Source organism: Sphaeramia orbicularis, chromosome 13, assembly GCF_902148855.1.
Source record: "Sphaeramia orbicularis chromosome 13, fSphaOr1.1, whole genome shotgun sequence".
In the NCBI taxonomy this organism is placed as follows: domain Eukaryota; kingdom Metazoa; phylum Chordata; class Actinopteri; order Kurtiformes; family Apogonidae; genus Sphaeramia; species Sphaeramia orbicularis.
In genome coordinates this window covers 45419580-45447125 of record NC_043969.1, presented here as the reverse complement: position 1 = coordinate 45447125, position 27546 = coordinate 45419580, and the positions used below count along the sequence as shown (strand labels likewise).

Sequence of the window (27546 nt, the reverse complement as noted above, 5' to 3'; positions counted from 1 at the left end):
AAAATGAAAAAAATTACTCATTATTTCATTATTCAAGTACAAATCAAAAATAAAAAAAAAGTAGTTGTTTTTCATTCTTTGGATTGTACCCACAAATTAAAAATTGGAAATAAGCAAATGGACCAAATGTCAAGTTTCATGTTGACATTTTTGATATCTTATATGGTCTGACCCGGATGTTACTGACTTCTTCATGTGTTGAGCTGGACAGTCTTGGGTTTGCTAGTGTTCTGTCTAATGCATTCTGCGATAATGGAATTTCGTGTTATTCGGAGGCAGCAAATGCGTTACTCTCAAGGAGGATGACACAACAACTGAAAAAACTGGCAGGATCTTCCAGGTATTGTTGTTTCATCTAATACAGTAGAAGACACTTTGCGTAACACACAAAGAAGTCAATAACTTCCAGGTCATACCAAATCAGACCTCAAAAATGTCAACATGAAACTCCACAGTTGGTCCATTTGCTTATTTCCAATTTTTAAGGCCACCGCCCTGTGACGTCCCAATATGGAAATTAGATTATTAAATTTACTTGCATCATAAACTTTGGGTCATAGCTAATTTTTTTTCTTATTTACAGTTTGACTTTATCTCGAAACATGTCCAAGATCCAGCTTTTTGAAATATTAATATCGAAATAGATTTTTTAATTTTTTTTTAACTCCAGCGTCTAAAGGGTTAAACTGGATTTTCTTCTTCACTTTGAATAGAAACTCGTCCTGAAATGGTGTTAGGATTGAAGGGGCACATGTCCGCCATTGATTGGTGGGAGGTGGAAACAAGCTTTGGAAACTACCTGTAACTACTATGGTCTGTTTCAGTCAGTTATGTTTCTTGTCTCAATATTGCATCTTTGGTGCTTAAAGGGTTACCCACATATACTCAGAAGTACCACATGCATTCTGCTGGTAAAACTGCAGAATAAATATACTCAAATATCACATGAAAATCTGTAAAATGTCAAACTTCAGTTCCACTCCAGTGGTTTTGAGCTCAGTGTGATACCGTTTGACGTCAGACCTGAGATCTGGAAGTCGTCGTCTGAGCTGACAGTCTTTTCTGACCGTCCTCGGAAAGCGTCTTGTCCATTTGTTAAGAGAGATAAAAATGATCCACATCACTGTCAGGAAAGATTATAGATTCAAGAGGACCTTATTATCATTGGTCTGCGCTGCAAAACAATGAATAGAAATGGATATAGAACCCACAGTTCTGTGGAAAACAACAAATAATAAAAAAAAGTCCCAGATCAGTGTTTCAGATTTCTTGTAAGAAGCTGGTCTTGCTCTAAAATGTCAGATGACCATCATAAGGGTTATTTTAATTATTTTAATTAATTTAAATTTAATTTCAATTTAAAAAACAAAAGAGAAAATGTATGAACCAAAAAGGAAAAGAAGAAATGAAATATTATAAGTTTTTTTTACTTGATGAGTCTTTTTATTTTGCAAATCTAAGTTGTTATATTCTGATTTATATTTTGTATCTGCATTTTGTATCTTTATTTTATTTTATTTTATTTTATTATTATTTTATTTTTATTATATCTTTACTGAACAGTCAGTGAAAGGTTAGGTTCATGTGTTGCGTGTGGTTAAGTTGAATTCACACCTGTGTGTACTGAATGTGGAGAACAGGTCAGATTCTACCAAAAAGATCTTATCTTGCAGCTTTGTGGTAAAAGTGAGCCAAGTGTAATCTTGATTATGAATTTAGGGACTCTCTGTGGTCAAGGAATGCTAGCCTAATTGCGCAAGTGTTAGAACTAGACGTACTTACTGAAGCTCTTTGTGGTTAAGCGATGCTGTATGAGCTGAATTATTGGTGCACATGTTCAAATGTGTGTTTTCTTAGAATTATCTCACGTGGAGTGATTGACGTATGTCTGTGATGTGTTTACATTCTGCCTCTGGTTTTTCATTCTTAAATAATTTTCTCAGTTGAAATTTTCTGTGATTTAGAAAAACCCCAAATTTCAGCTGGTTCTTTTAAAGTTTTCATTAAAATTTTCTTTGTCTGAGAATGTAACATTTTATTGAAATTAGAAGTAATTTGTACCGATACCACTAAAAGTACTCGATTCTCGATACCAAATCAATACCTCAGTAAAAAAATAAATAAAAATGAAAATAAAAAATCATAAGCACTCATAAACTTAAACAAAAAATCCTTTAAGTATTTGCACATAAATGAATATTGCTATTACCTCTAACTCTCTCACCTGTTGTACTGTCAGTCACAGTTTACTGCTTTGAATGCACAGACCTGATTGGCTGAGTGGTATCACATGGGATGGTTCTAAATACATGCACTTGGTCTGTGTGTTTCCTCATCCACTCTACCTTAAACTGCACTGGTTTACATAGAAGCGCTCCACCACTGGCTGTAGGTCCAGGTCCGTATGGGACAGCTTCTGGGTCCAGACCTGGACCATGGTCCTCCTGTTAGTGACCTCTGGTAGAGTTTCTTGTTGTTAACTGGTTCGAACGGCCAGGCTGTAAAAACTGCATCGGACCAGTGCCAATGTGGAGCCCTGATGATATCGCATTTCAGATGTTTAATGCTGAAAAACCGAACTCACCTTAGATTCTTTAAACACATCTGGGTGCCTGTCTCGAAGGTGCTTTGCTAGATTCGTGGTATCCCCGCCTTCGTTTGAATTCCGCGGTGGCAGCATTTACAAAGTGGCTTATGTGTGTCCATCACCAAGTCATGATCGTCTACCTGAAATAAATGATAATAATAATAATAATAATAATAATAATAATAATAATAATAATAATAATAATAATAATAATAGTAATAATAATAATAATAGACACGGTGGTGCAGTGGTTAGCACTCGTGCCTCACAGCAAGAAGGTCCTGGGTTCGATTCCAACACCAGTCGACGGGGGGTGGGACCTTTCTGTGTGGAGTTTGCATGTTCTCCCCGTGTCTGCGTGGGTTCTCTCCGGGTACTCCGGCTTCCTCCCACCATCCAATGACATGCACTGATAGGTTAATTGGTTATTCTAATTTGCCCATAGATGTGAATGTGAGAGTGATTGTTTGTCTCTGTATGTTCAGCCCTGCGATGAACTGGCAGCTTGTCCAGGGTGTACCCCGCCTTCGTCCCTATGTAGCTGGGATAGGCTCCAAGCGACCCCCGTGACCCTAGTGAGGATAAAGCGGGTTCAGAAAATGAATGAATGAATAATAATAATAATAATAATGGATTAGATTTCTATAGTGCTTTTCTAGACACCTAAAGCACTTTACGTTATTGATCCATTATTCATTCACTCTCACATTCCCCCTCTGGTGGTGGTAAACTACATCTGTATCCAAAGTTACCCAGGGGCAGACTGACGGAGGCCCCTCTGACCACCACCGAACATTCATACCCATTCATTCACCAGTGTGAGCGGCACTAGAGGCAAGGAGGGTGAAGTGTCTTGCCCAAGGACACAATGGACTGACTAGGACAGAGGACAGGGATTTGAACTACCAACCCTCCAGTTATTGGACGACCCACGCTACCACCTGAGCCCATATTCCCACACACGACTTTTGGTTCTTTTTTTGCCCATTAGACGAGGCGGAGCTTTAGCTGCAGCTGTGTCCATTCTTTCATGTCTTGCTGTTCCTGTTGCATGTGGACTGTCGGAGTGGACCGACCCCATCAGTACCGGAAGAGTAGTAGCCTACCGATGGTACCGATTCTTATGCATGCATCGGTTTCTCAGTTTATTAAGATAATGAGTATCGACGACTTTTCTTTCATCATAGTATCGAATGGTATCGTGAGTATCGGTTCTCATCAAGGTCCTAATAGTTTTGGATTTTTCAATATAGTTTAGTTTTATTTAGTTTTGACTTTTTTTTTCTCTAATTCAGTTCGTTTTAATTCGTTTTTAGAGCAGGTTTGCTAGTTTTTATTAGTTTTCATTTTTTTCTAAATGCTTAGTTTTAGTTTAGCTTTAGTATTAATTTTAGTTTTGTCGTATCTTTTATCGTCTTCTCCGTCGTATTCAAATAAACCCCATCCAGGACTCTGCTGCTTTCTCTCAACTTTAGTCTCCATGTTTCCAGGTAGAGTGGGGACCAGAAGACGACTGGAAACCACAAGTGACGAGAAGTGACGGACCGTGAAGTTCCGTAATTGCTAGAGCGAAATAAATCACTTTCGTATCAATCCGACATTGACAAAGACGAAAACGAAGGGAATTTTATCCATAACACTGGGCTACAAAAAAATGTTTTTTGCAAGTTCTCTAGGTTTTTTCAACTGAATTAGGACCATTTTGCACCGCTAAATCCAAAAATGACATCTGTTTTTCTCAATCAGGTCAGGTTTTTTTGCTGATTTGATTTTGAAAAATTTGATCTTCTCACAAAATATAATAATTAATACCAAAATAAGGTTGGTAAGCACACTTTATGAAACTTTTGACTTGATTCCTGTTAGGTACAATGGTGTATTCACCGCAGATGTAGCAGAATACGTCAGGCTTATTTTTGCAAGATCTTCTAGTCGAAGCCATTTCATTCTCCTGTAATATTAATAAAAACATTAATCATAAATTGGCAAAAGTAAAATCTTCAGAACTCGCTTATTGCAAGAAATATGAAAGAATTTTGTATCATATGATGTGAAAATGCCCATAAATGTAAGCAAAAATGTTAAAAAGCCAACATGTAGCATAGTTCAGAAAGTTGACCTGATTGAGCAAAATGAATGTGATTTTTGGATTCAGCACACCAAAATTATCCTAAATCAGATCAAAAAACTTAAACAATAAATTTGTTGAGCAGTGTAATTTTTATACATTTTAATTAGTTTTGTAAGCACACAATACAATTTCAGTTAGTTATCTTTTTTCTCTTTTAATTATAGTTTTATTTATTTCAGGTAACAAAAATATTTTTCAGTTCTAGTTTTTATCATTTCGTTAGTTTTCGTTAACAATATTATGTTTATGTTTATGTTTATGCATTTGGCAGACGCTTTTTTCCAAAGCGACTTACAGGGGAAAACCAATTAAATCACTCAAACAATCAAATTTATTTATATAATGCCAGATCACAAAAAAGTTATCTCATGACACTTTATATATAGAGTTGGTCAAAACCAGACTCTAAGCCAGTTTACAGAAACCCAACAGAACCCTCCAGGAGCAAACACTTGTGACTGGTGACAGTGGTGAGGAAAAACTTCCCTTTAACAGCAGAAACCTGGAGCAGACCCAGACTCCTGGAGGATGGACGACTGACAGGACCAGTTGGGGTTAAAGAGAGAGGGTAAAGCAAGAGAAAAAGAGAGAGCGATAGAGATAGAGACTGGGGGAGAAGGGGGGAGTAGTGGGAGACACATGGAGGCAGATGAGGATAAGTGAGTGGTGATGATGAGGGCAGGGAAGAGGCAGGACCACCGCAGCAGGTCCAGAGATAATCCTGGAAGAATCTGTGGTTATCCTGGGAAAAACCTTATTAGAATATTTAAAATGGAATGTTTGAAAGTGCTAGGACAGGAGGTGCTCTCGGAAGAGCTGGGTCTTCAGGAGCTTCTTGAAGATAGGCAGGGATGACTCTGTTCTTGTAGCACCTGGCAGAGCGACCCATGAAAAGAGCCTGGATTGTCTTGTACAAGGTCTGGGGACCACCAGACTACGTTCCCCAGACGAGCGGAGTGGTCGTGGATAAGCTTTTATCAGTCCACCTAGGTAGGTAGGACCAGATCCACTGAGAATTTTGTAGGCTTGGATTAAAGATTTGAATTTGATGTGGGCAGCTATGGGTAGCCAGTGTAACTCAATGAGTAAGAGGGTGACATGTGCCCTTTAAGGCTGATTGAAGACCAGACGCGCTGCTGCATTCTGGACCATCTGTAGTGGTTTGACAATATTATATTATTATATTAACCTTGGTTCTCATGACATCCCTAGTAAAGACCCGGTTGTTCTATCTTCATATTTAGTTTTCTGATTTGGACTCAGAGGAGAGAGCTGCAGATGGAGGTGTTTCCTGATCTTGTCTCCTGCAGCTTTAAGGCGTCGCTCTCTGGCCTACATCGGCTCAAATCAGAGGCAGGCGTTCTATTTTGGAGTCAGTGCCAGCAGCTGCATACAGTGTGTGTTTGAGGGATGAATGGGGGGGTGGGGGGGGCAGCAGGGATCTGAATCCAGCTCTGATTTGTCAGTCGGGGAGGGGGGTCTTTCATTGTTGCTGGGATCAAAGTGTTGCGTGAAGCGTGTTGGGGTGTGATATCTCCAGGCTTAGTGTCGGAGGAGTCGTCTATGTTTGGCTGAAGGTCCTTTAACTCTGCAGAGCTGGAGGTGATGGAGACGAGAGGGAAGAAAGACACGCTGAAGGACTGAGAGTCAAAGCATGAGTCACATCAAACACAACCTCTAGTCACCATAGGAGGATCAGACTGTTCATAGAACCCTTTAAAGCAGGGGTCTCAAACATGTGGCCCGGGGGCCAAATGCGATCCACCAAAGGTTCCAGTCTGGCCCGTGGGATGTTTTTGCAAAGTCAAAAATTCCACAGTCTTGAATTGAATTAAGCAAAAAAAAAAAGAAAAAATTAGCTTGAATTAAGGAAAAAATGTTGAATTGAGCAAAAAAAATCTTCAATTAAGTAAAAAAAAAATCTTGAATTAAGCAAAAAATCTTGAATTAACAACTTCAAATTTTTTCTTTGTTTTAGTGCAAAAAAAATAACATTAACCCTTTCATGCACAAATTATGAGAACCTTAATCAAAAATTTTTCCTGAGTGTTTTTATTCCTCTTTAGGCATGAAAAAAACAATGCGACTGAAAATTTTCTTCTGAAAAATAAATAAAAATAAATAAATAAAATAAAAATAATTGGGGAAAAAAAAATACATAAAAAAATAAATAAATAATAAAAAAAAAACATTTCTTTTGAACTTATTTTTCATGAAGTTGCAAAAATGTCCACTCGGCTGGACACCACACATTTAATTTTTGACGCACAGAAACATGTATTTACTGATAAATTGTGTGAAAACTATGGGGAGGGCTTGTAATTCTGGGGGTTTATGCTCAGGAGAGATCTACATAATGTTACCAATTCATGTCAGAAAAGATATGTAGTGTCTTAAAACTTTAATAAAGATATGTGTAAAAAAAAAACAAAACAACAAAAAGAACAACAAAATCCATGAATATACAAGAGAACAGCTGTAGAATAGCTGTCCACTGGAGTGACCACTATGCATGAAAGGGTTAAATTATGAAAATATTTACATTTACAAACTATCCTGTAACAATCAAATGTGAACAACCTGAAACTGCCTGTTACTAAATCTTTAGTATCTTTGTAGATCCGATTTATAATGTCATGTACATTATAAATGATAAGTTGAGGCATAATACTGTTAACATTGCACTTATTTTTCTCAAGAAATTTCAATTTTTTCAGGTTATTCACATTGTTTTTGTTTGGATAGTTTATAAAAGTAAGTATTTTCATAATTTAATGCCTTTTTTTGTTTTTTACACTAAAACAAAGACAAAAATTTGGAGTTGTCGTTATTTATATGTTATTAAGTTATTATTTCACTGGTCCGGCCCACTTCAGATCAAATCGGGCTGAATGTGGCCCCTGAAGGAAAATGAGATTCCCTGCTTTAAAGGCGTTCAGGTCTGTTTTCAGTGTTTACCAGAACATAAAGCAGCAAATTAATAGTTTTTCAGCATGAGACTCATTGGCCTGAGACTATTTCCAGTGATGAATATAGAAAAAATACATGATACACTAAAAACAGCCCAAATAGTAACAAACTAAATATTCTTAATGAACTATTTGATCATATTTTCTTGTTTTGGTGGGGTAAGCAGAATTTGCTTGGGTAGAAGTCTTAAGATTGTCATATAAATCTAACAACTTAAAGACTCAGAACTAGAAAAAAGTTAAAATTTTATACAGTGTTTTGCTTCTCGATCTAAACTGTTTAATACCTGTGGATCCGTTAATCCTATCAATACGTGTAAATATTTCAGATTCAAGTTTATTTGTCATTTCAGCATATAAAAATACACAGAAATGAAATATTGGTGTAAAATACAGTTATTCGTCTTTTCATGCTCATCAGATATGACCCATTTGGACGTTCAGAGGCTCCGTAGTTACCATGGAAACACCGTCATCTTCTACAACACTGATTCATCAGTAAAACCCATGGACTTGGATCAATGACAGTGGATGGACACACTGGGTTTAGGTTCGGTTAATGATAGATTTTGTGGAAAGAGTCGTTTTTTCCTCAGTTTTCTCTGTTTCAGATATAAAAACCTTTGGATTTCCTCTGAGTTTTAATAAATATTTAAACGATCAGTAAATTAAATATACAAAAATTCATGATTTATACTGAAAAATGCAAAATAAAAGGACGATGGTAGAATAAATGGAGATAAACCACTTTAAAAAAAAAGCTAAATAGAGATTCATGTGGGAACTGCCTTAAACGTATCCCTGGGTCTGTATGGGTTAAGTCGGTTGTTTTACCTCATGTCTGCAGAGCCGTGAGCTTCGTCCAGACTTCGACAGTGTTCAGACAAACTGGACTCATCTCATAACGACTTCACACTTTCACACTTGTGCTCATTCATGCTGCTTTGGCAACTCTCTGCTGTTACCGATTCTGCCAATTCGCACCGTCCTCGCCTCTTCCTGTTCTTAATTTGTGTTGGAAAAGACCTCTGCCATCAGGGTTTTCCATTCATTTGTCACCTGTCTGTATTTGAGATTGGGCACTAATAAGACTGCCTGTCTGATCTAAATAATTAAGGAGTTTCCAATATGTTGTGCAAGCAAGTTAATTACCTTGTTAGAGGATATTTTGGTGTGTGTGTGTGTGTGTATGTGCACCAAATAAGGGCAGTGCATGACTTAGACCACAGGTGTCAAACATGCGGCCCGGGGGCCAAATCCATCTGCCAAAGGGTCCAGTCCGGCCCCTGGGATGAATTTGTGAAATGCAAAAATTACACCGAAGATATTTATCATTTTACACTGAACAAAAATGTGAACACCCCACTTTTGTTTTTGCTCCCATTTTTCATGAGCTGAACTCAAAGATCTAAAACTTTTTCTACGAACACAAAAGGCCTATTTCTCTCAAATATTGTTCACAAATTTGTCTAAATCTGTGTTAGTGAGCACTTCTCCTTTGTCCTTTGCTGAGATAATCCATCCACCTCACAGGTGTGGCATATCAAGATGCTCATTAGACAGCAGGATTATTGCACAGGTGTGACTTAGGCTGGCCACAATAAAAGGCCACTCTAAAATGTGCACTTTTACTGTATTGGGTGGTCCAGGGGGGTCAGAAAACCAGTCAGTATTTGGTGTGACCACCATTTTCCTCGCACAGTCTTCTTCATGAATTCTCTGAAACAGCTTTGGAGATGGTTTATGGTACAGAAATGAACATTCAATTCACAGGCAAAAGCTCTGGTGGAGATTCCTGAAGTCAGCATGACCAGTGCATATTCCCTCAAAACTTGTGACATCTGTAGTATTGTGCTGTGTGATAAAACTGCACATTTTAGAGTGGCCTTTTATTGTGGCCAGCCTAAGGCACACCTGTGCAAAAATCATACTGTCTAATCAGCATCTTGATATGCCACACCTGTGAGGTGGATGGATTATCTCAGCAAAGAAGAAGTGTTCACTAACACAAATTTAGACAGATTTGTGAACAATATTTGAGAGAAATAAACCTTGTGTGTACACAGAAAAAGTTTTAGATCTTTGAGTTCAGCTCATGAAAAATGGGAGCAAAAACAAAAGTGTGGCATTTATATTTTTGTTCAGTGTAGTTCAGGTTCCCAATTTAATCTCAAGTGGGTCGGATCAGTCAAATACTATCATAATAACCTAGAAATACTCAAAACTACAAATTTTTCTCTTTGTAAATGTAAAAACTTTCATGTCATTTTACTGTATTTACACTAAAACAAACTATCATTTCATAAAAACGCAAATAACCTGAACAAATAGGAACATTTCGAAATGTCTGAAGTGCAAGTTTTCCAATATTCTGCCTGTTGTTAAATGTTTTGTGTATTTGTTGATCCACTGTGATCTGTAACATGTAAATGATAAACTGAGACATAATATCGTAAAAATTGCACTTAGTTTTCTTAAGAAATTTCAGTTTGTTTGTGATATTCACATTATTTTAAAGGATAGTTGGTAGATGTAAACATTTTGATTGCATTATTTTACTTTTATCGCTCTAAAACATAGAGGAAAGTTTGGAGTTGACATTATTTATATATTATTATGTTATTATTTCATTGGTTCGGCCCACTGCAGATCAAATTTGGCTGAATCTGGCCCATGAACTAAAATGAGTTTGACACCCCTGACTTAGACACTCAATTTAACACAGTGTTTTTTAACCTTTTTCGGTCCCTGACCCCATTTTAACATCACAAATTTCTGCTGACCCCAGACATTCAAAAAAGAGACATTTTTTTACTAATGTTAATTTGTTTTTGATCATGTAATAGTTTGCTATATTATGTTGCGAATAAACATTAATTTTAGATGACATTTAGTCTATATAATGTATATTATTCTGGACAGAGGCAGTAAATCCAGGTGTAGATTACTGCACAAAGTGAGAATTTGATTTTCCTTGGTCAGGATATGTACAGTCAGTCCAGCTTGGATTTACAAGGCTGACAATTAATACTGAACAAACAAGAACTCAAACTATGAATTATGAAAGAGCTGCAGCATCTGAAACTGACCACAATGAACATTTGACAGATAAACAGAACCACAGTGCTGCCGTTTCAGCTTCAGAGTTTGTCATGTCTTTAATGGATTGGGATTGTCTCTGTCAACTCACAACATGTTTTTTATTAGTAAGTTTTTATTTACATTTTTATCAATTATTAGAAATTTCAGGCAACCCCACATGGAGTCCCGACCCCAAGGTTGAAAAACACTGGTTTAACAGATATGTAGAAGGTAATTTTGATAACAATGTCCAACCTTCTTCCAGTGGTTGGCATTACACTGGTCTACAAGTAAAAAAAAACCTACAGAGCAGAAATTAAACTTTATTCTAGTATTTCTAAGTTAAATACTGTATGTTTCAGTTCCAGATACCTGTTATTAAATGTTTTGTGCTTTTGTAGATCCACTGCGATCCATAAGTTACAATGTACATGTATTTAAACTGAGCCATAACATTGTTAAACTTAAGCTTTTTTCTAACTAAATTTGTGGTAGTTCATGAATGTTCAAGTTATTCACATTTTTTGTGAAAGAATAGTTTGTAAATGGGTGCTTCTACAAAACTGGTCCTAAAAACAGGACATGGGGCTAAAAATTCAAACCAGATGTAGACTAATGTTATGAAGCAAGTTTGGAAGCACTGTGGGTCTAAACATTGGATGAAGGAAAACCAGGCCTGTGACCATCAGTAGATTGTCCTCACTGTGTTCTGTGTGTTTTTAGGATGTTTTGCCTTTTTGTCAGCTGTCTTTCTTGTCACCTGCCTTGGGACTACAGATGGAAATGAGCACTGCTGCTACAATCTGGTATATTTACAGCTGCAATTGTTGTAGATGGTCATTAACCCTTTCATGCACAGTGGTCACTCCAGTGGACAGCTCTTCTACAGCTGTTCTCTTGTATGAATGAATTGTAACAAATTCATGGATTTTGTTGTTCTTTTTGTTTTTTTTTACACATATCTTTATTAAAGTTTTAAGACACTACATATCTTTCCTGACATGAATTGGTAACATTATGTAGATCTCTCCTGAGCATAAACCCCCAGAATCACAAGCCCTCTCCATAGTTTTCACACAATTTATCAGTAAATACATGTTTCTGTGCGTCAAAAATTAAACGTGTGGTGTCCAGCTGAGTGGAAATTTTTTCAACTTCATGAAAAATAGGTTCATAAAAATTTTTTTTTTTTCATTATTATTTTTTTAATGTTTTTTTTTTTTTTAATTTTTTGAATAATTTTTATTTCTATATTTATTTTTTATTTATTTTTCAGAAGAAAATTTTCAATCGCATTGTTTTTTTCATGCCTGAAGAGGAATAAAAACTCTCAGGAAAAAAATTTTGATTAAGGTTCTCGTAATTTGTGCATGAAAGGGTTAATATGTACTGTCCCTTATAAATAAATAAATAGATAAATAATTAAAAAAAAAAATACTTACTGTGATAAAAGAGAAACTATTTTTCAGATAAAACACATTTTTATATTTTTTTTAATATGATTTTTATGCAAAAATCCGCATGTAACACGGTAAAAAGGACATGAAAATTACCCGCTACTCTGTTTTTTTGAATATGTTTTTATTCTCTTACAGGTACATTTTGGGAATTGAACTAATTATGCAATACCGAGTGTTGCAAAATCACTCGCAATTATATGTGTTTAAATGGGCAGGTTCTATATGTAACACAAGTGGACACGATGGGTTACACACGGAACTTGGAATGAGAGTGAGATTCATGAAAAACCCACATGTCTGGATTAGAAAAACCACTAGGATCATCAAATTTAACACAGTGTCTTTATTTCTAGTCTATATAAGACCATTTACAGCCGTGTTTTCAAATCAAATGCACTGACACCTAGGTAGCTTTCACTGTCCCAATTTTGGTCCCAATTTTTATTAAAAATTCATTAATTTTGGGATGACTCAGAGCAAGAGTATAATTTTTTTTTTTTTGCATTTATCTGAGGTCATCATTAGGTACATCCTGGGGGAAATAAGTCTAAACTTCTCTTTTATTATTGGGTCTAAAAAGCTGGGAAAGTGCCAGGTACCAAAATGAACCCAGTTTCATAGAAGCACCCATATGTAAACATTTTCATACTGTAAAATTTTGTTTTTTTAAGTTAAACCAAAGAGAAAATTTGGGATTTGTCTGTTATCATATTATTATTTTACAGTTCCAGCCCATTACAGATCATATTGAGCTGAATGTGGCCCCTGAACTAAAACAACTTTGACATCCATGACATCCTTAGAGAAATTACCGACTAAAGGAAGTTTTTTGCTGAAATTTGTATCCGTAAACATTTTGCGCTTCAGTAAATCTTCAGTATTATATTATGAGTCATCACATCTTTGCTGAATGCTGTCACAAACTAAACCTTAATGAAAAACAGCTCATATTAAATCAAGTTTATGAAATATATTTTCTGTGAACGATTTAGATGTACTGTCATTTTTGCCACTTTGAAATTATGTTAATTAAGACAATTTAATTATTATGTTGAAGAAATGGTTACTACGGGTGGCCTTATTTTATATTTGTTGTCTCAGTTTAGTTGAATAAGTGTAATTACTGTGAAACGGTGGAATTAAAAACCGTCTTTGAGGATAAACCCATTCAATCCTTGACATGGGTAAAACAGCCGTGCTGGCATTCGGTAATGTGTTCTTGAATGGTTCCTGCCAAAAAATAGAAAAGTGTCAAGGGAAATGGATTTTCATGAAAACGCTGGATTTGTTACAGCTTTGCTATTTGACATAGGAAACAAGCTTAGTGGGAAAAGAGAAGAAAAGGAAACAAGAGGAGGGAGGAAAGCATTTGTTCGGAGCCAAAGCCTCCTCCTGAATGTTCACGTTCATTAGATTTATTTAACCCAAACAGCAGTAAAAATCATCCGAATGAGCCGCGTCGGAAAAATCAATGGCTGTGGCTCTAAGTGGAAAGTAAGAGGCCGTCGGTTTCCCTTTCAGCCTCGTCCAATCAGATGTCAGCCGCTCCACTCAGGCACTTCCATCATCTATGGTAATGATGGAGGTGGAGCCGAAAGCCAGAGTTTACAGACGGACGGGCTTCAAATGCTTTTATTTCCAGTGTTGTGCAAGTTACTTCCAAACTGTAATCCATTACAGATTACTTGTAATTGTTATTTAGAAGCAGATATGGGTAGAGTAGCCAAAAATTAAACTCAAGTAAAAGTACTGTTACTTTAGAAACAGTACTGCTGCTACAATCTGGCATATTTACAGCTGCAGTTGTTGTAGATGTTCATTAATATGCACTGTCCCTATTAAATAAATTAAATAAATAAATAAATAAATATTACTCAAGTACAAGTAAAAAGTAGTCATCCAAATAATTACTTAAGTAAAAGTAAAAAAGTACTTAATGAAAAAATGACTCAAGCACTGAGTACTTCCTGAGTAACATCATATTTATTGTTCTTTTAAATTCAACAATTAATAAATGAAATGTTAAAATAAAATATATAGAATATATATGGCAACATTACAGCTAGTTACAGCTATACCTCACAATAATCATTGTTGGTTCCATCATTTTAATATTTCTAGTCTGTTCTTATGGAGGCAGAGAGAGAGGCAGGCAGGAGAGAGGCAGGACCACCGCAGCAGGTCCAGAGATAATCCTGGGAAAATCTGTGATAATCCTGGGAAAAACCTTATTAAAATATTTAAAATGGAATGTCTGACAGTGCTAGGACAGGAGGTGCTCCTGGAAGAGCTGGGTCTTCAGGAGCTTCTTGAAGATAGGCAGGGACGCCTCTGTTCTCGTAGGACTTGGTAGAACGTTCCACCAACGTGGAACGACCCATGAAAAGAGCCTGGATTGTCTTGTACAAGGTCTGGGGACCACCAGCTCTGAAAAATTTGATTGATTGAGTGATTTGATTGGTTTTCCCCTGTAAGTCCCTTTGGAAAAAAGTGTCTGCCAAATGCATAAACATAAACATAAACATTTTTTTCAACATTTTCCATGTTCAAACAGGGGTCGGGGCTGAGGACGCTGGTACATAAATCTGCAATCGATAAAGAATTCTAACTAGTCATAAAAATGTTAGCTTATGTCATGTAAAATTTACGACCGTAAGTGGGAGACATCTCTGGTCTCTTTGACGCTCCTCTCCAGGTGTATTTATGTCTGTACTCCCATCTATGTAGTGGAACTTTGTTGAGTAACAGTCACACAGAGCCAAAGACAAACTCAGAGATCGAGCAGAATTCGAGCCGCATAAAGTGTTTATTCATACACAAAATAAACACTCAGCTGACATCTGCAGAAACAACTGACTTTTTCGCTCTGGGAGACCACTTTTATACCATCAAAAGTAGGTTGGGTTTAGCTACAAACCATACCCATTTTTATCATATTTTGAACATTAATCTTGTCACGTCGGAAACCCCCCTCTCAGCTTGTCCCTGATAGGGTGAGGTTTCTTTGGTGTCGGTCAGGATTGGTCAAACATATATAAATATGTAACTTTTTCCCGGAAAATGTAAGGTACTTCCCAGAATGTTCAAAAATTTCCACTCACGTGTACTTCTTTTGCACACCACGTTTTCCAGAACTTTCCATGAGCTCACATGTACATTCTGCCTGCCCCGTTTTGTAACTTTGCATAAATTCACGTGTTCCTTCAATGGCTGCACGTTTTCGTTCTTTTTGTGGGTCTCCCAGGAAAAAAGTCAACCACTCTGTTACAACCGTCACATTGTACTGAAATTCAACTTATGGCATGCAAATGAATACTTTTGATTATGAAATTAATACTTTGGTTATAAAATGAATACTTTTGAATATAAAATGAAAACTTTGATTAAAATGCTGTTTTTTTGACACCACACTTACCTTGTCATAGCTGATGACAGGGATCATGCTAACATGCTAACTAGTGTCTTAAAGCAGGGTTAGGGTTAGTAATGAGCATACGTCCATGTGGACAATGGACTGTCTTCTGCCGTCTTCACCCATTGGCTGAACACCAACAAGAAATAGAATTTTACAGACGCATTTTTGATTCCTTAACCCTTGGGTGGTGTTCATATTTCTGTTATACAGCCAGTGTTTGTGGGTGTGGTGGACCCGCTGCATTTGTGGGTTTTTAACTCAACATAATCAAACAATTTTATGTTAAAATACTCAACAGATGTTTACTTCATCCCCGTTACAAGTGATATAAAAAGCATATATGTTTATGTAATTTTTAATTATTTAATTTTTTTAATTATAATTTTTGCCTTTGCTAGATTACATTTATGAATTAAAATGCTACTTGTTTTTAGTTTGTTTTTTTTAGTAGAATGTAATATAATCTAGATATGTGAGGAAATAATTCATTAAAAGATAATTACTCATCATTTTTCTTTTAATAAAAAATGAAAACGGGTCCCACAGACCCAAACACCATACAAGGGTTAAAGTCCCACAGTCAGTTTATTTTTTTTCATTTGAGCTATTAAACTATGGGCGAAAAGTGTGTTGTAAGGGAAGCGCTATTGAACATGTACCGAGTAAAATATGACTGAGAATTGATTAGTAATGCCTTACACTACTGCGTTACAGCATAAAGTAATCTGTTACTGTAATGCATTACTTTTGTTACACACTACTGCCAACACTGTTTATTTCACAGACGGTGTGTTGTGTTTGTGTGTCTGTGCAGATGTAAAAAGGTCAGCTACCCACGAGACCTCCCGCAGATCTCCCTCATCTTCATCTTCGTCAACGAGGCGCTGTCAGTAATCCTTCGCTCCGTCCACTCAGCTGTCAATCACACGCCGGCTCACCTGCTCAAAGAAATCATCCTGGTGGACGACAACAGCGACGACGGTCAGTACGAAAACAGTGTTAGTGTAAAGGCCAGGAAGTGTAACCAAAAGCATCACATACAGAAAAAGAAACACTGTATTCACTATATGGACAAAAGTATGTGGACACGTTGAATTCAGGTGTTTCTTTTCTAACGGGGTCTGAGATACAAAACGATAATAACAGATGTCAGAATATAGTTTTATATTATGGGATAAATATCATTGCGTTGGTTAGTTTGGTTTAAATCGTTATCTTTGTTTCTAAAAAATGCCTCAGAGATGTTTTTTGCTTAATTTCCTTCAACACTGATTTTTTTTTTTTTTATCCATGACTATGATTTTAAATGTTCTGTCTCTAAATTTCTAAAATATTTTTCATGCTCTGACGGTAAATGATCATTTTCTACCACAACTAACCATCTACTTTCTTCACATCTCATTTAAGAAGAAAAATCTCCCATTAAACTTTAAGGAATTATTGATGTTTATAAACTATATGGACAAAAATATTGGGACACATCATGTCTGCAGCTGTAAGATGTCCTGTTCATGCTGATTTGAGATAAAAACATCAATATTTCCTTAAAGTTTAATGTGAGATTTTTCTTTCTAAGTGAGATTTGAAGAAGATAAATGGTTAGTTTTTGCGGAATAGTATTATTTAGAATCAGTGTATGAAAAATATTGTAGAAATTTAGAGGTAGAGCATTTAAAGTCATAGTCATGGATAAAAACAATACCAATGTTGAGAGAAATTAAGTAAAGAACACCTCTGAGGTTTTTTGGAAGCAAAGTAAGTACGCAAGTAAAGTTTATTTATAAAGCACTTCTCAGATAAAAATCACAAAGTGTTATACATAAAATAGGTGCGATAAAACAATATAAGAATAATTTCATCAAATAAATAAAAAGGATAAATCCATCAACCAAAAGCTTTCCTAAATAAAAATGTCTTGAGCTGCTTTTTAAAAGAGTCCACAGAGTCCACTACATTCCAGAGTCTGGGGGCTACAGCCTGAAAGGAGTGGTCTCCCCGGGTTTTAAAATGAGTTTTTGAGTCTCATATTGAACCTGAGGCAACAATTGCAATATTTGGCATTACATTACATTCTTTTCATTTTAACCAAACATCTAAAAATCTAATTGCCTTCACCACTCTTGTAGCTCGTAGACTAATACTACTAAAATGGAAAGATAAACAACCTCCAACATTTAAATCTTGGTTTCTGGATCTTTTACATCATTTAACATCGGAAAAAATTAGATATTCTATAAGAGGATGTGCCAATAAGTTTTTCAGTATCTGGCAACCTGTTCTGAATCACACAAAAAAGGTAGATCCCTCACTTATTCCAGAGTAATACGAGTCTGCGACTAATATCTGAGTTCTTTATTAATCTATTATTATTATTATTATTATTGTCGATTGTCTTTTTGTTTTGGTGCAATAGGATGGGAATGTTCATGGGTTTGGGTTAAAAAACAAAAAAACAATGACTGTATTATGCTTTTCTGTGACTCTATGTAATAAAAACACTTTGAACAAAAAAATAAAATGAGTCTTTGGGACCTTCAGGAGTCTCTGGCCTGAGGACCTAAGGGTGTGCACTGAGGAGAAAACAATTTAACCCTTTCATGCATGAATTATGAGAACCTTAGTCAATATTTTTTTTCTTGAGTGTTTTTATTCCTCTTTAGGCATGAAAAAAACAATGCAAATGATTTTATTTTATGAACCTATTTTACGTGGAGTCACAAAAAGGTCCACTCAGCTGGACACCATGTGTTTAATTTTTGAAGCAAAGAAACATGTATTTAAAGCTCATCATCAGAAAGTGATATACTGTGTGAGAACTATGAAATAAAAACATTTTTAATGCTGCTAATTGCTACATCGCTAATGTTTTCTCACATTTTATCATAATTTAATATTAGTTATTACTCATTTCATGCAGATAAAATCCTCCTGAGACCCAGGAATTTGACAGTTTTAGCTTTTTTACATTAAAAAATTGTCTTGATTGGAAACTGCATAATGCAACAGTTTTTTCAGACACATTTTTAAAATCATTTTTATTTATTGATTGATTTTTTTTAATGGAATGTCCTTTGTAAAGCACAGCATTTTTTGAGTAAAACTGTCAAATTTTTGTCCCCTACAGAGGACAAAATGCATTGCTGGGTCTCAGGAGGATATGCAAAAAATAAAAAATAAATAAATTAATTAATTAATTAGTTTCAGAAAACTGTTAATTTTAGTCTAATAACTATTATTATTATTATTATTATTATTATTATTATTATTAATAATAATAATAATAATAATAATAATAATAATAATAATAATAATAATAATGGATTGGATTTTATATAGCGCTTTTCTAGACACCCAAAGCGCTTTACATTACAGATCCATTATTCATTCGCTCTCACATTCTCCCTCTGGTGGTGGTAAACTACATCTGTAGCCACAGTTGCCCTGGGGCAGACTGACAGAAGCGTGGCTGCCAATTTGCACTTACAGCCCCTCTGACCACCACCACTCATTCATACACCAGTGTGAGTGGCACTGGAGGCAAGAAGGGTGAAGTGTCTTGCCCAAGGACACAACAGCACATGGACAGAGCGGGATTCGAACCACCAACCCTTTGGTTATTGGACAACCCACTCTACCACCTGAGCCATGGCCACCCCAATTAGCAACTGATTTCCACTAAAACATGTCACTGCAGATCAAGTTTATCATGAGCAGCAAAGTTACAATAATTGTAAGAACTGCAGTGTTTGGGATAATACATGAGCGTCCACTGTGTTGGCTGATATGCAAATAAAACAACAAAAACCATGAATATACAGGGTGGGGAAGCAAAATTTACAATATTTTGAGGCAGGGATTGAAAGACAGTGTATGACCAATTAGTTTATTGAAAGTCATGAGAATTTATTTGCCACAAGAAAATGTACATAATAGAAAATGTTTTTATTCTATGTGTCCTCCTTCTTTCTCAATAACTGCCTTCACACGCTTCCTGAAACTTGCACAAGTGTTCCTCAAATATTGGGGTGACAACTTCTCCCATTCTTCTTTAATAGTATCTTCCAGACTTTCTCGTAATAGTTTTGCTCATAGTCATTCTCTTCTTTCCATTCTAAACAGTCTTTATGGACACTCCAACTATTTTTGAAATCTCCTTTGGTGTGACGAGTGCATTCAGCAAATCACACACTCTTTGACGTTTGCTTTCCTGATTACTCATATGGGCAAAAGTTTCTGAAAAGGTATGGATAATATTGTTAGGTATGATTATGACATCAATATATGTTTGGTTTCAAAACAATTGACGTAGTGCCTGCTGAGAAAAAACAACTAAATGTTCATTGTAAATTTTGCTTCCCCACCCTGTACAAGAGAACAGCTGGAGAATAACTGTCCACTAGAGTGACCACTATGCATGAAAGGGTTAAACCAAACTAACCGATACAATGATATTTATCCCATAATATAAAACTATATTATGACATTTGTTATTATTGTTTTGTATCCCAGACCCCTGATAGAAAAGAAACACCTGAATTCAACGTATCCACATACTTTTGTTCGTATAGTGAACCTTTCAAAAGTCCTGTCTGAGCAGCTGATCATGATCAGAGATGAGTGGAGATATAAACATCACACAGAGCTGGTCTCCGTTATGTCTCTGAAATGTGTCTTTTCTGAAGTGTTGCCATGACAAGGTGATGAGCTCCATCTCAACAAAAGCTGCAGTCATTGCTTTTGAGGAGCAGTATTTGCTGAGGTGACTGATGGTGGGGAATGTTTGTGGGGGGGGGGGGGGTTGAAGGGGTGGTGGTGGTGGTTGGGGGGGCGGGGGGGTGACAGAGCCAGAGCGCCACAATTGGATGTCACAGCAGAGACGTCCCTGTCATATTTATTGGGCCGGAGCTGCCAAGACGGGGCTTTGTGAGATGAAGGGACGGGAAAAGATGAGGGAAGGGCATGGAGATGAAAACACAGAGGCAGGAGATGTGGTGATGTAGTGGACGGACATTTGGGATGAAGGGATGAAACTAAAGAAGAGGCAAAGAAAGGGAAAAAGAAAGAGAAGCGCGAGGGGATGAAAGTCAAAGGCTGAGAACGAAGCGGGCTTATTAGAGAAAGTGGCGAAAGGGAAAGGATGAGAGGCGAGAGGCAGGAAGATAAACGAGGTCGGACTGAAAGAGAGAGAGAGTGAGAGGCCATGGATATCTGGAAGAGGAGAGGAGAGAAGAAGAGTCATCGAACGACGCAAAGACAAATACCAGGATGACGGGAAGACAGGAATGAGTTAGCCCAGGGTTTGAAGGTTAACGGTGGAGGGGTTTCTGCGACAACCAAACACAAACCAGGACGGTACGATAGGAAAGACACATGGATTACAGACATAAAATAGAGTAGAGTAGAGTAGAGTAGAATAGAATAGAATAGAATAGAGTAGGTAGAACAAAACAGAACAGAGTAGAACAGAGTAGAGTAGGTAGAGTAGGTAGAACAAAACAGAACAGAGTAGAACAGAGTAGAGTAGAGTAGAGTAGGTAGAGTAGAACAGAACGGAGTAGAGTAGAACAGAGTAGAGTAGAGTAGAGTAGAACAGAACGGAGTAGAGTAGAACAGAGTAGAGTAGAGTAGGTAGAACAAAACAGAACAGAATAGAACAGAGTAGAGTAGAGTAGAGTAGAACAACAGAGTAGAGTAGAGTAGAACAGAACAGTAGAATAGAGTAGAGTAGAACAGAGTAGAGTAGAACAGAACAGAGTAGAGTAGAGTAGAACAGAGTAGAGTAGAGTAGAACAGAACAGAGTAGAGTAGAGTAGAACAGAGTAGTAGAGTAGAGTAGAACAAAACAGAACAGAGTAGAGTAGAACAGAACAACAGAGTAGAGTAGAGTAGAACAGAACAGAATAGAGTAGAACAGAATAGAGTAGAACAGAACAGAGTAGAGTAGAACAGAGTAGAGTAGAGTAGAACAGAGTAGAGTAGAGTAGAACAGAACAGAGTAGGGTAGAATAGAGTAGAGTAGAGTAGTAAAGTAGAGTAGAGTAGCTGGAGTAGAGTAGAACAAAACAGAACAGAGTAGAGTAGATAGAATAGAATAGAATAGAATAGAATAGAATAGAATAGAATAGAATAGAATAGAATAGAATAGAATAGAATAGGCTTTATTGTCATTACACAGGTTGTCCAATGAAATTACAGGTGGTCACAATACTACATATATTCGTACTGTCAAATGAATAAAATTTTTAATCAGATGAATCACAGGATTGCTGTGGATTAATTTTGATTAATCATAATTAAATATCATTAATTTTTAATCTACTGTATGTCCCAAAAAAAATTACAATCGAACTTTCCGCATTAATAACTTTCAAAAATAATTAAACAATCTAAATGCTATTTTAGGGTATGAAACTATAACTTGTTCCCTACATCTTGCAGAAAATCCCACTTAGTTTGTTTGGTTCAGTGGTCACAGAGAAATGTGGATCTGTGTAAAGCATGTCATGGGTTCGTTTCTTCCAAGTTTGGCACTTGGATGCTCTTGGCATCCATATGAATGAAAATGTTTTGCTCACAACTGACAGGGCAGCTAACAAATGAATTCAAATTCTGTGCATAACACTATATCAGTGGTGTGTACTCGTGTCAGGTTTTGTTGTTGAAAGATGTATTGATCTCTCAATTACCATTTTGCATTTGTTCCCTAAGAAGCTAACGTCAGCTTCCTTTTTGATGTAATTCATTATTCATTTCGTTAATTGAAAATGAAAAGAAACAAGCAGTCACTTTTTCAAGAGATATTTTTGTGCAAGAACACAATGAACAACTTCGTATTTGTTAGGCGGGAACACAATGGACGACGCATCTTACAAAACTTGGACGGAAGCGACTTCTGACATGCTTTACAAAGATTCACATTTCTCTGTGACCACTGAAGTAAATTTAACGGGGTTTCTGCAAGATGTAGGGAATAAGTTATAGTTTCATGCCCTGAAATTCTATTTTGATTGATTCACTATTTTGAAAGTTATCATTGCAGGAAGTCCGATTGTAATTTTTTTTTGGGACATACGGTATATTAATTGCGATGCATTTTGCATGAGCAAACAGACTCACGAAAGAAGGGAATATATATGCACTTAATGTGTTTGTCCAAGCTGGGCGACGCGTTAGCTGAAGTGCTAGCAGAATCCCAGACTAACGTATACTTTGCGTTAATGTGATATTTGAAACTGGAAGTACTTCGGTGAAAAGAAAACTCCTTCCTGCAGTGTGTATAATACTTTATGTTGGTCGACTGTTCCGTCTTGGTTTGTTTTTGTCCTCATATTTCCTTCCCGAGGACCAATGTGCTGTTTAGTGTCTTCCATCTTTATGGGTTGGTTCTGTTTCCTGTCACTACCAGATCAACTGACTGTTTGTTTATGCATGACGCTAACTCTACTTGGACAAACTTCTGTTGGGTTTCTGTAAATTGGCTTAGAGTCTGGTTTTGACCAACTCTATATATAAAGTGTCATGAGATAACTTTTTTGTTGCAATCTGGCGCTATATAAATAAAATTTGATTGATTGAGTGATTTGATTGGTTTTCCCCTGTAAGTCGCTTTGGAAAAAAGCATCTGCCAAATGCATAAACATAAACATAAACATAAACAAACTGACCCAAATGTGTTGGCAGAGACGTTCAGAGTCATTCTGCACAGGAGATGGGTTAATTATGTTAAAATTTTTAATCAGATTAATCATGATGATGGATTTTCATGTCAGTGAGTTAAAGCTTTTATCATGATGTGCTCTACAATAAGAGTACTTTATCTAGTTAACAGTTAATGTATTGTTTAGTTTATTTATTGTTCTACAAAGCACCGTTTTGTACGTTTATACACATGTATCGCGACTTACACACCATCAACATTTTAACAGCTAATTGTTTTAGCATTTGTGTTGGAAAAAAATCCCCAAAATAATCCCCAACTGTTTTCTGATATTTCTCTTATCAAAAAATCTTATGAGTCACTAAAACCATCAATGAATCACATCATCTGTCAGCTTTTCCGCATCGCCCTGCTCTGTCTGTTACTCATCCCAACCCATTACAGCTAGGATGTATAAAAAGATAGATATTGCATTTGTGGGACCAGACAACTGAAGGATGAATGTACTTTACAGTCTCTGGTCAGTGGTTGTAGCAGTAGATGTCTGGTCTGTGCACAGAGAAAGGCACTATGTCAGGGTTTGTTCATTCACTATGAAAGAAGTGGATGTAGTTCTAGTGATGTCACTCACTGGTTTGTGAACGGTTGATGAAAAAAACATAGTTTCACGATCTTGTTGTTTTCGGATCTTGAAGTGACCGTATTTGGACAAGAGGGTGGAGCTGGGGAAAAGTGGAGGATGAAACCAACCAATGGCCACTGTACACTTCACTGATGACATGAAACAGTTCACGTTCTGTCCCTTAAATGGACATGGACAGAAGGGTTGGGGACATGTAAAAGGTAGATGAGCAAAAGTAGACAAAGTCCTACAATAATAAAACTAATGTCACCTTTTGACAGATAATATATGTTATTTACCAACAGTAGAGCTGTTGGCTTCATGGAAGTCCAGTTTTGCATCCAGTGAATGTCTGTAACTTTGTTCTTTACTAAATAGAAATTATTTTCTTTACTGACATTACCCTTTCTTCACTACAACAATTGCTTTTACTAGTGGCATTGTACCCGTGGTGCCATTGTATGACAGCATAAGAGGATAAAATCATCCAGCATACCTCACAACATTTGAATACGGACATAAAATTGTGACTAGTAGATAGTCAGGTAATGTTTCTATTCATTTGGTGAATTTGGTGGTGATCGGGCCTGTGAAGGCTGAGGAAAACCCATACAAACGCCCTCCTCGATCGGATGGACATCGATGGGACGGACATGGGGCGGGGCCGAAACGCACATTACATAGTAGGATATGAATTTTTTGTAAATTGTAAAGAGACTTTGTGGACACCCCGTACTATCTGTTGGGATTAACCCCAGTGGACATTTGAGGAACCGTGGATTTTGTTACTTTGCATCGGCTTCATTTTTCAGCTGAGTGGGTTTGACTGTACAGACATCACTTTGCTGATGATTCTGATTTTTCAGACTATGTTTACATGTAGTCGTGTATTTTAGAAAACAGATATATCCCCCTCTCGGGTTAAAAAAACCTCATGCAGACATGACCATTTTCAGAAAAATCTGCGTTTACACAGCCCCGTATAGCTACACTGTCATGAGCATGCCAGGCCTGTAGATGGCAGTGTGGTGAGACGATCGAGTACTGTCAACCAGTCAGACTCCTGAAAAGAATCACAACAAAATGTTACGTAAACAGAAGTGCGTAATGTTGGTTTTTCCATTAAATCACAAATGTGATGATTTATTTACTATTGCGAGATGACACAAGAAGTCATTCCACGACAAACTTAAATATGGTGTTGATTTACAGATATAATCACTATTATTTTATATTACTCCTCTATCTCGTACTAAATTTAAAAATGATTTAGTTTCCTGGTGTATCCGCACATACTGCGCCATGTTTCTTTTAAAACTCTTCTTCTTCGCTTGTTGTAACGTCCGTCACCATCCCTTTTTTCATACATGTGACTCTAGTTGCAGAAATAGGTTTTTCCATTGCAGTTTTGCGTGATATACCAATTGTGCTACGCCCGAAAAAAACACCTCTTGCCAGCGCAAAAACTTTTAATCGAAAAACGAGAGTTGTGGCAAAATTGTCATTTTTCCATTAGGTAAATTTTTATGCACAAGTTATATTCGCACAATTTGAGGGTCAATGGAAAAGCGACTGTTGATAATCTCTAGTGGCTTTTCCATTGGACATATGAACAAAACTTACTGATATTTGGTAAATGTCGAAAAAACGGAAGTGCGTAATGTCAGTTTTTCCCATTAAATCACAAATGCGATGATTTATTTATTGTCACGAGATGACACAAGAAGTCCTTCCATAAACATGACAACAAACATAAATATCGTGTTGATTTACAGATGAATTTATTATTATATATTACCCCTCTATGCCATACTAAATAAAAAAATGATTTGGTTTCCTGGTGTATCCACATATGTTTCTTTTAAAACTCTTCTTCTTTGCTTGTTGTAATGTCCGTCAGTGTCTGTTTTTTTTATTCACATGACTCTAGTTGCGGATAAAGGTCTTTCCATTGCAGTTTTGCATGATATACCTTTTGCGCTACACCTGAAAAAGCATCTCTTGCCAGCGCAAAAACTTTTAATTGAAAAACAAGAGTTGTGGCAAAATTTTTCTGTGCAAATTATTTTCATGCCATTTGAGGGTCAATGGAAATTTGACTATTGTTGTGTAAACGATAGGCACAAATACAGTGAAAAATCTCTGGTTTTGCAGATACTTGGCTACATGTAAACGTATCCTTAAAGTGTTTGGCAGAGACAGTAGGAAACCGCGGCCTTATCCTTTAAGAATCGACCTCAGAGGCTCCAAGACAGAGGTGTTAGAGTGAGAGGACAGAGATAGACCTGCAGACTTCCTCCTGTCTCAGCTGACGCCCGGCGTTAGCTGAGAGCCAACGATCCATCATCACAGAGGTGAAGCGATGGCAGCGACGCAGAGGACGAGGCGTGCAAACCAATACGGCCGCCTGCATGAGTCAGTGTCTAATGCGTCGTACACAGCGTGCGTCTGAGTGTGAGGGTGAAGACACAACGTGGAAAATGAGTTTGTGTGAGTCTGGGTTGTGTGTGAGCGAAAACGCAATAAAGAGATCGAGGGAGAACAGACAACATGAGAAATGTGTCCTTTGTCTGAGCGGATTTTAAGTGTGCATTAGCGATACAGAGGAAGGAGGACTGGGGGTGTTTGGTCTTCGGGGGGAAAAGGCTGATGAGTTGATTGAGAGATCAAACGAAGCAAAGTCGTTGACAGGCAGGAAGTCGCACACTCCCTCTGGTATGTGTTCAAGCTCAAAACAACACCGCCGGGAAGCAACACAACATATCCACGCCATGTTTCTGGGACTTCTCCTATTTATAAAACCTGATCACTGTGTACTCGCAGTGTTATGTGAGCTTAATGATGTCAGGCGGCGGTGCAATGTGCAGGAACAGTATTAGGAATGAATCTGACTGACAGGTCACTCCTGAGCGCAGTATGTTCGTCTGTGGACCAACATGTGATCCAAGCTTATAATAGTTTTGGATTTTTGTTATTGTTTAGTTTTATTTAGTTCTGACTTTTTTTTCTAATTTAGTTAGTTTTAATTAGTTTTTAGAGCAGGTTTGCTAGTTTTTAGCTTACTGGCCAACAGGCTGTAAGCTATTGTCGTCATGCAGCGTCTGTTGTCGTCTGTTGTCCATTACAAAAATTTCAATCGTCTTCTTCTCCAAAACTACAATACCGATTGACTTCACACTTGGTATACAGCTTCTTTATGATGTCAACAAAAGTTAGTGAAATTATTTGGATTCGGATCTGATTCTGGATTTGGTGTGACTTTGAAAAATTTTCCCATTATAAGAGATAGGAAGTGGATTGATCCAGTAAATCAGTAAATATCAATGATATCAAGTTGGAATTTGAATTTTTTACAGATCTGATTGGAATATGACCAAAACATGGGCTATTTCTGTAATATAATAGATACACAGAACTGGGTGATAATAAATGGCATCTGGATACATTTCCCAAAGCTTTTCATTTGGCCGGTAAGCTACAGGGCCATTGGTCCTATTTTTATTAGTTTTCATTATTTTCTAAATGCTTAGTTTAAGTTTTAGTTTCTTTATATCTTTTTATCTTCTTCACCGTCGTATTCAAATAAATCCCAGACAGGACTCTGCTGCTTTCTCCCAACTATAG

General features: G+C 36.8%; 1 protein-coding gene across 1 annotated transcript in view; it reads left to right on the top strand.

Annotated features, from left to right (window-relative positions):
- Positions 1-27546, top strand: part of galnt17 (polypeptide N-acetylgalactosaminyltransferase 17) — a 78145-nt gene that overhangs the window by 25632 nt on the left and 24967 nt on the right. The window contains exon 4 of the mRNA XM_030152985.1: positions 16458-16624. Coding sequence (XP_030008845.1) covers positions 16458-16624 — 167 coding nt within the window. The remainder of the gene's footprint in view (positions 1-16457; positions 16625-27546) is intronic.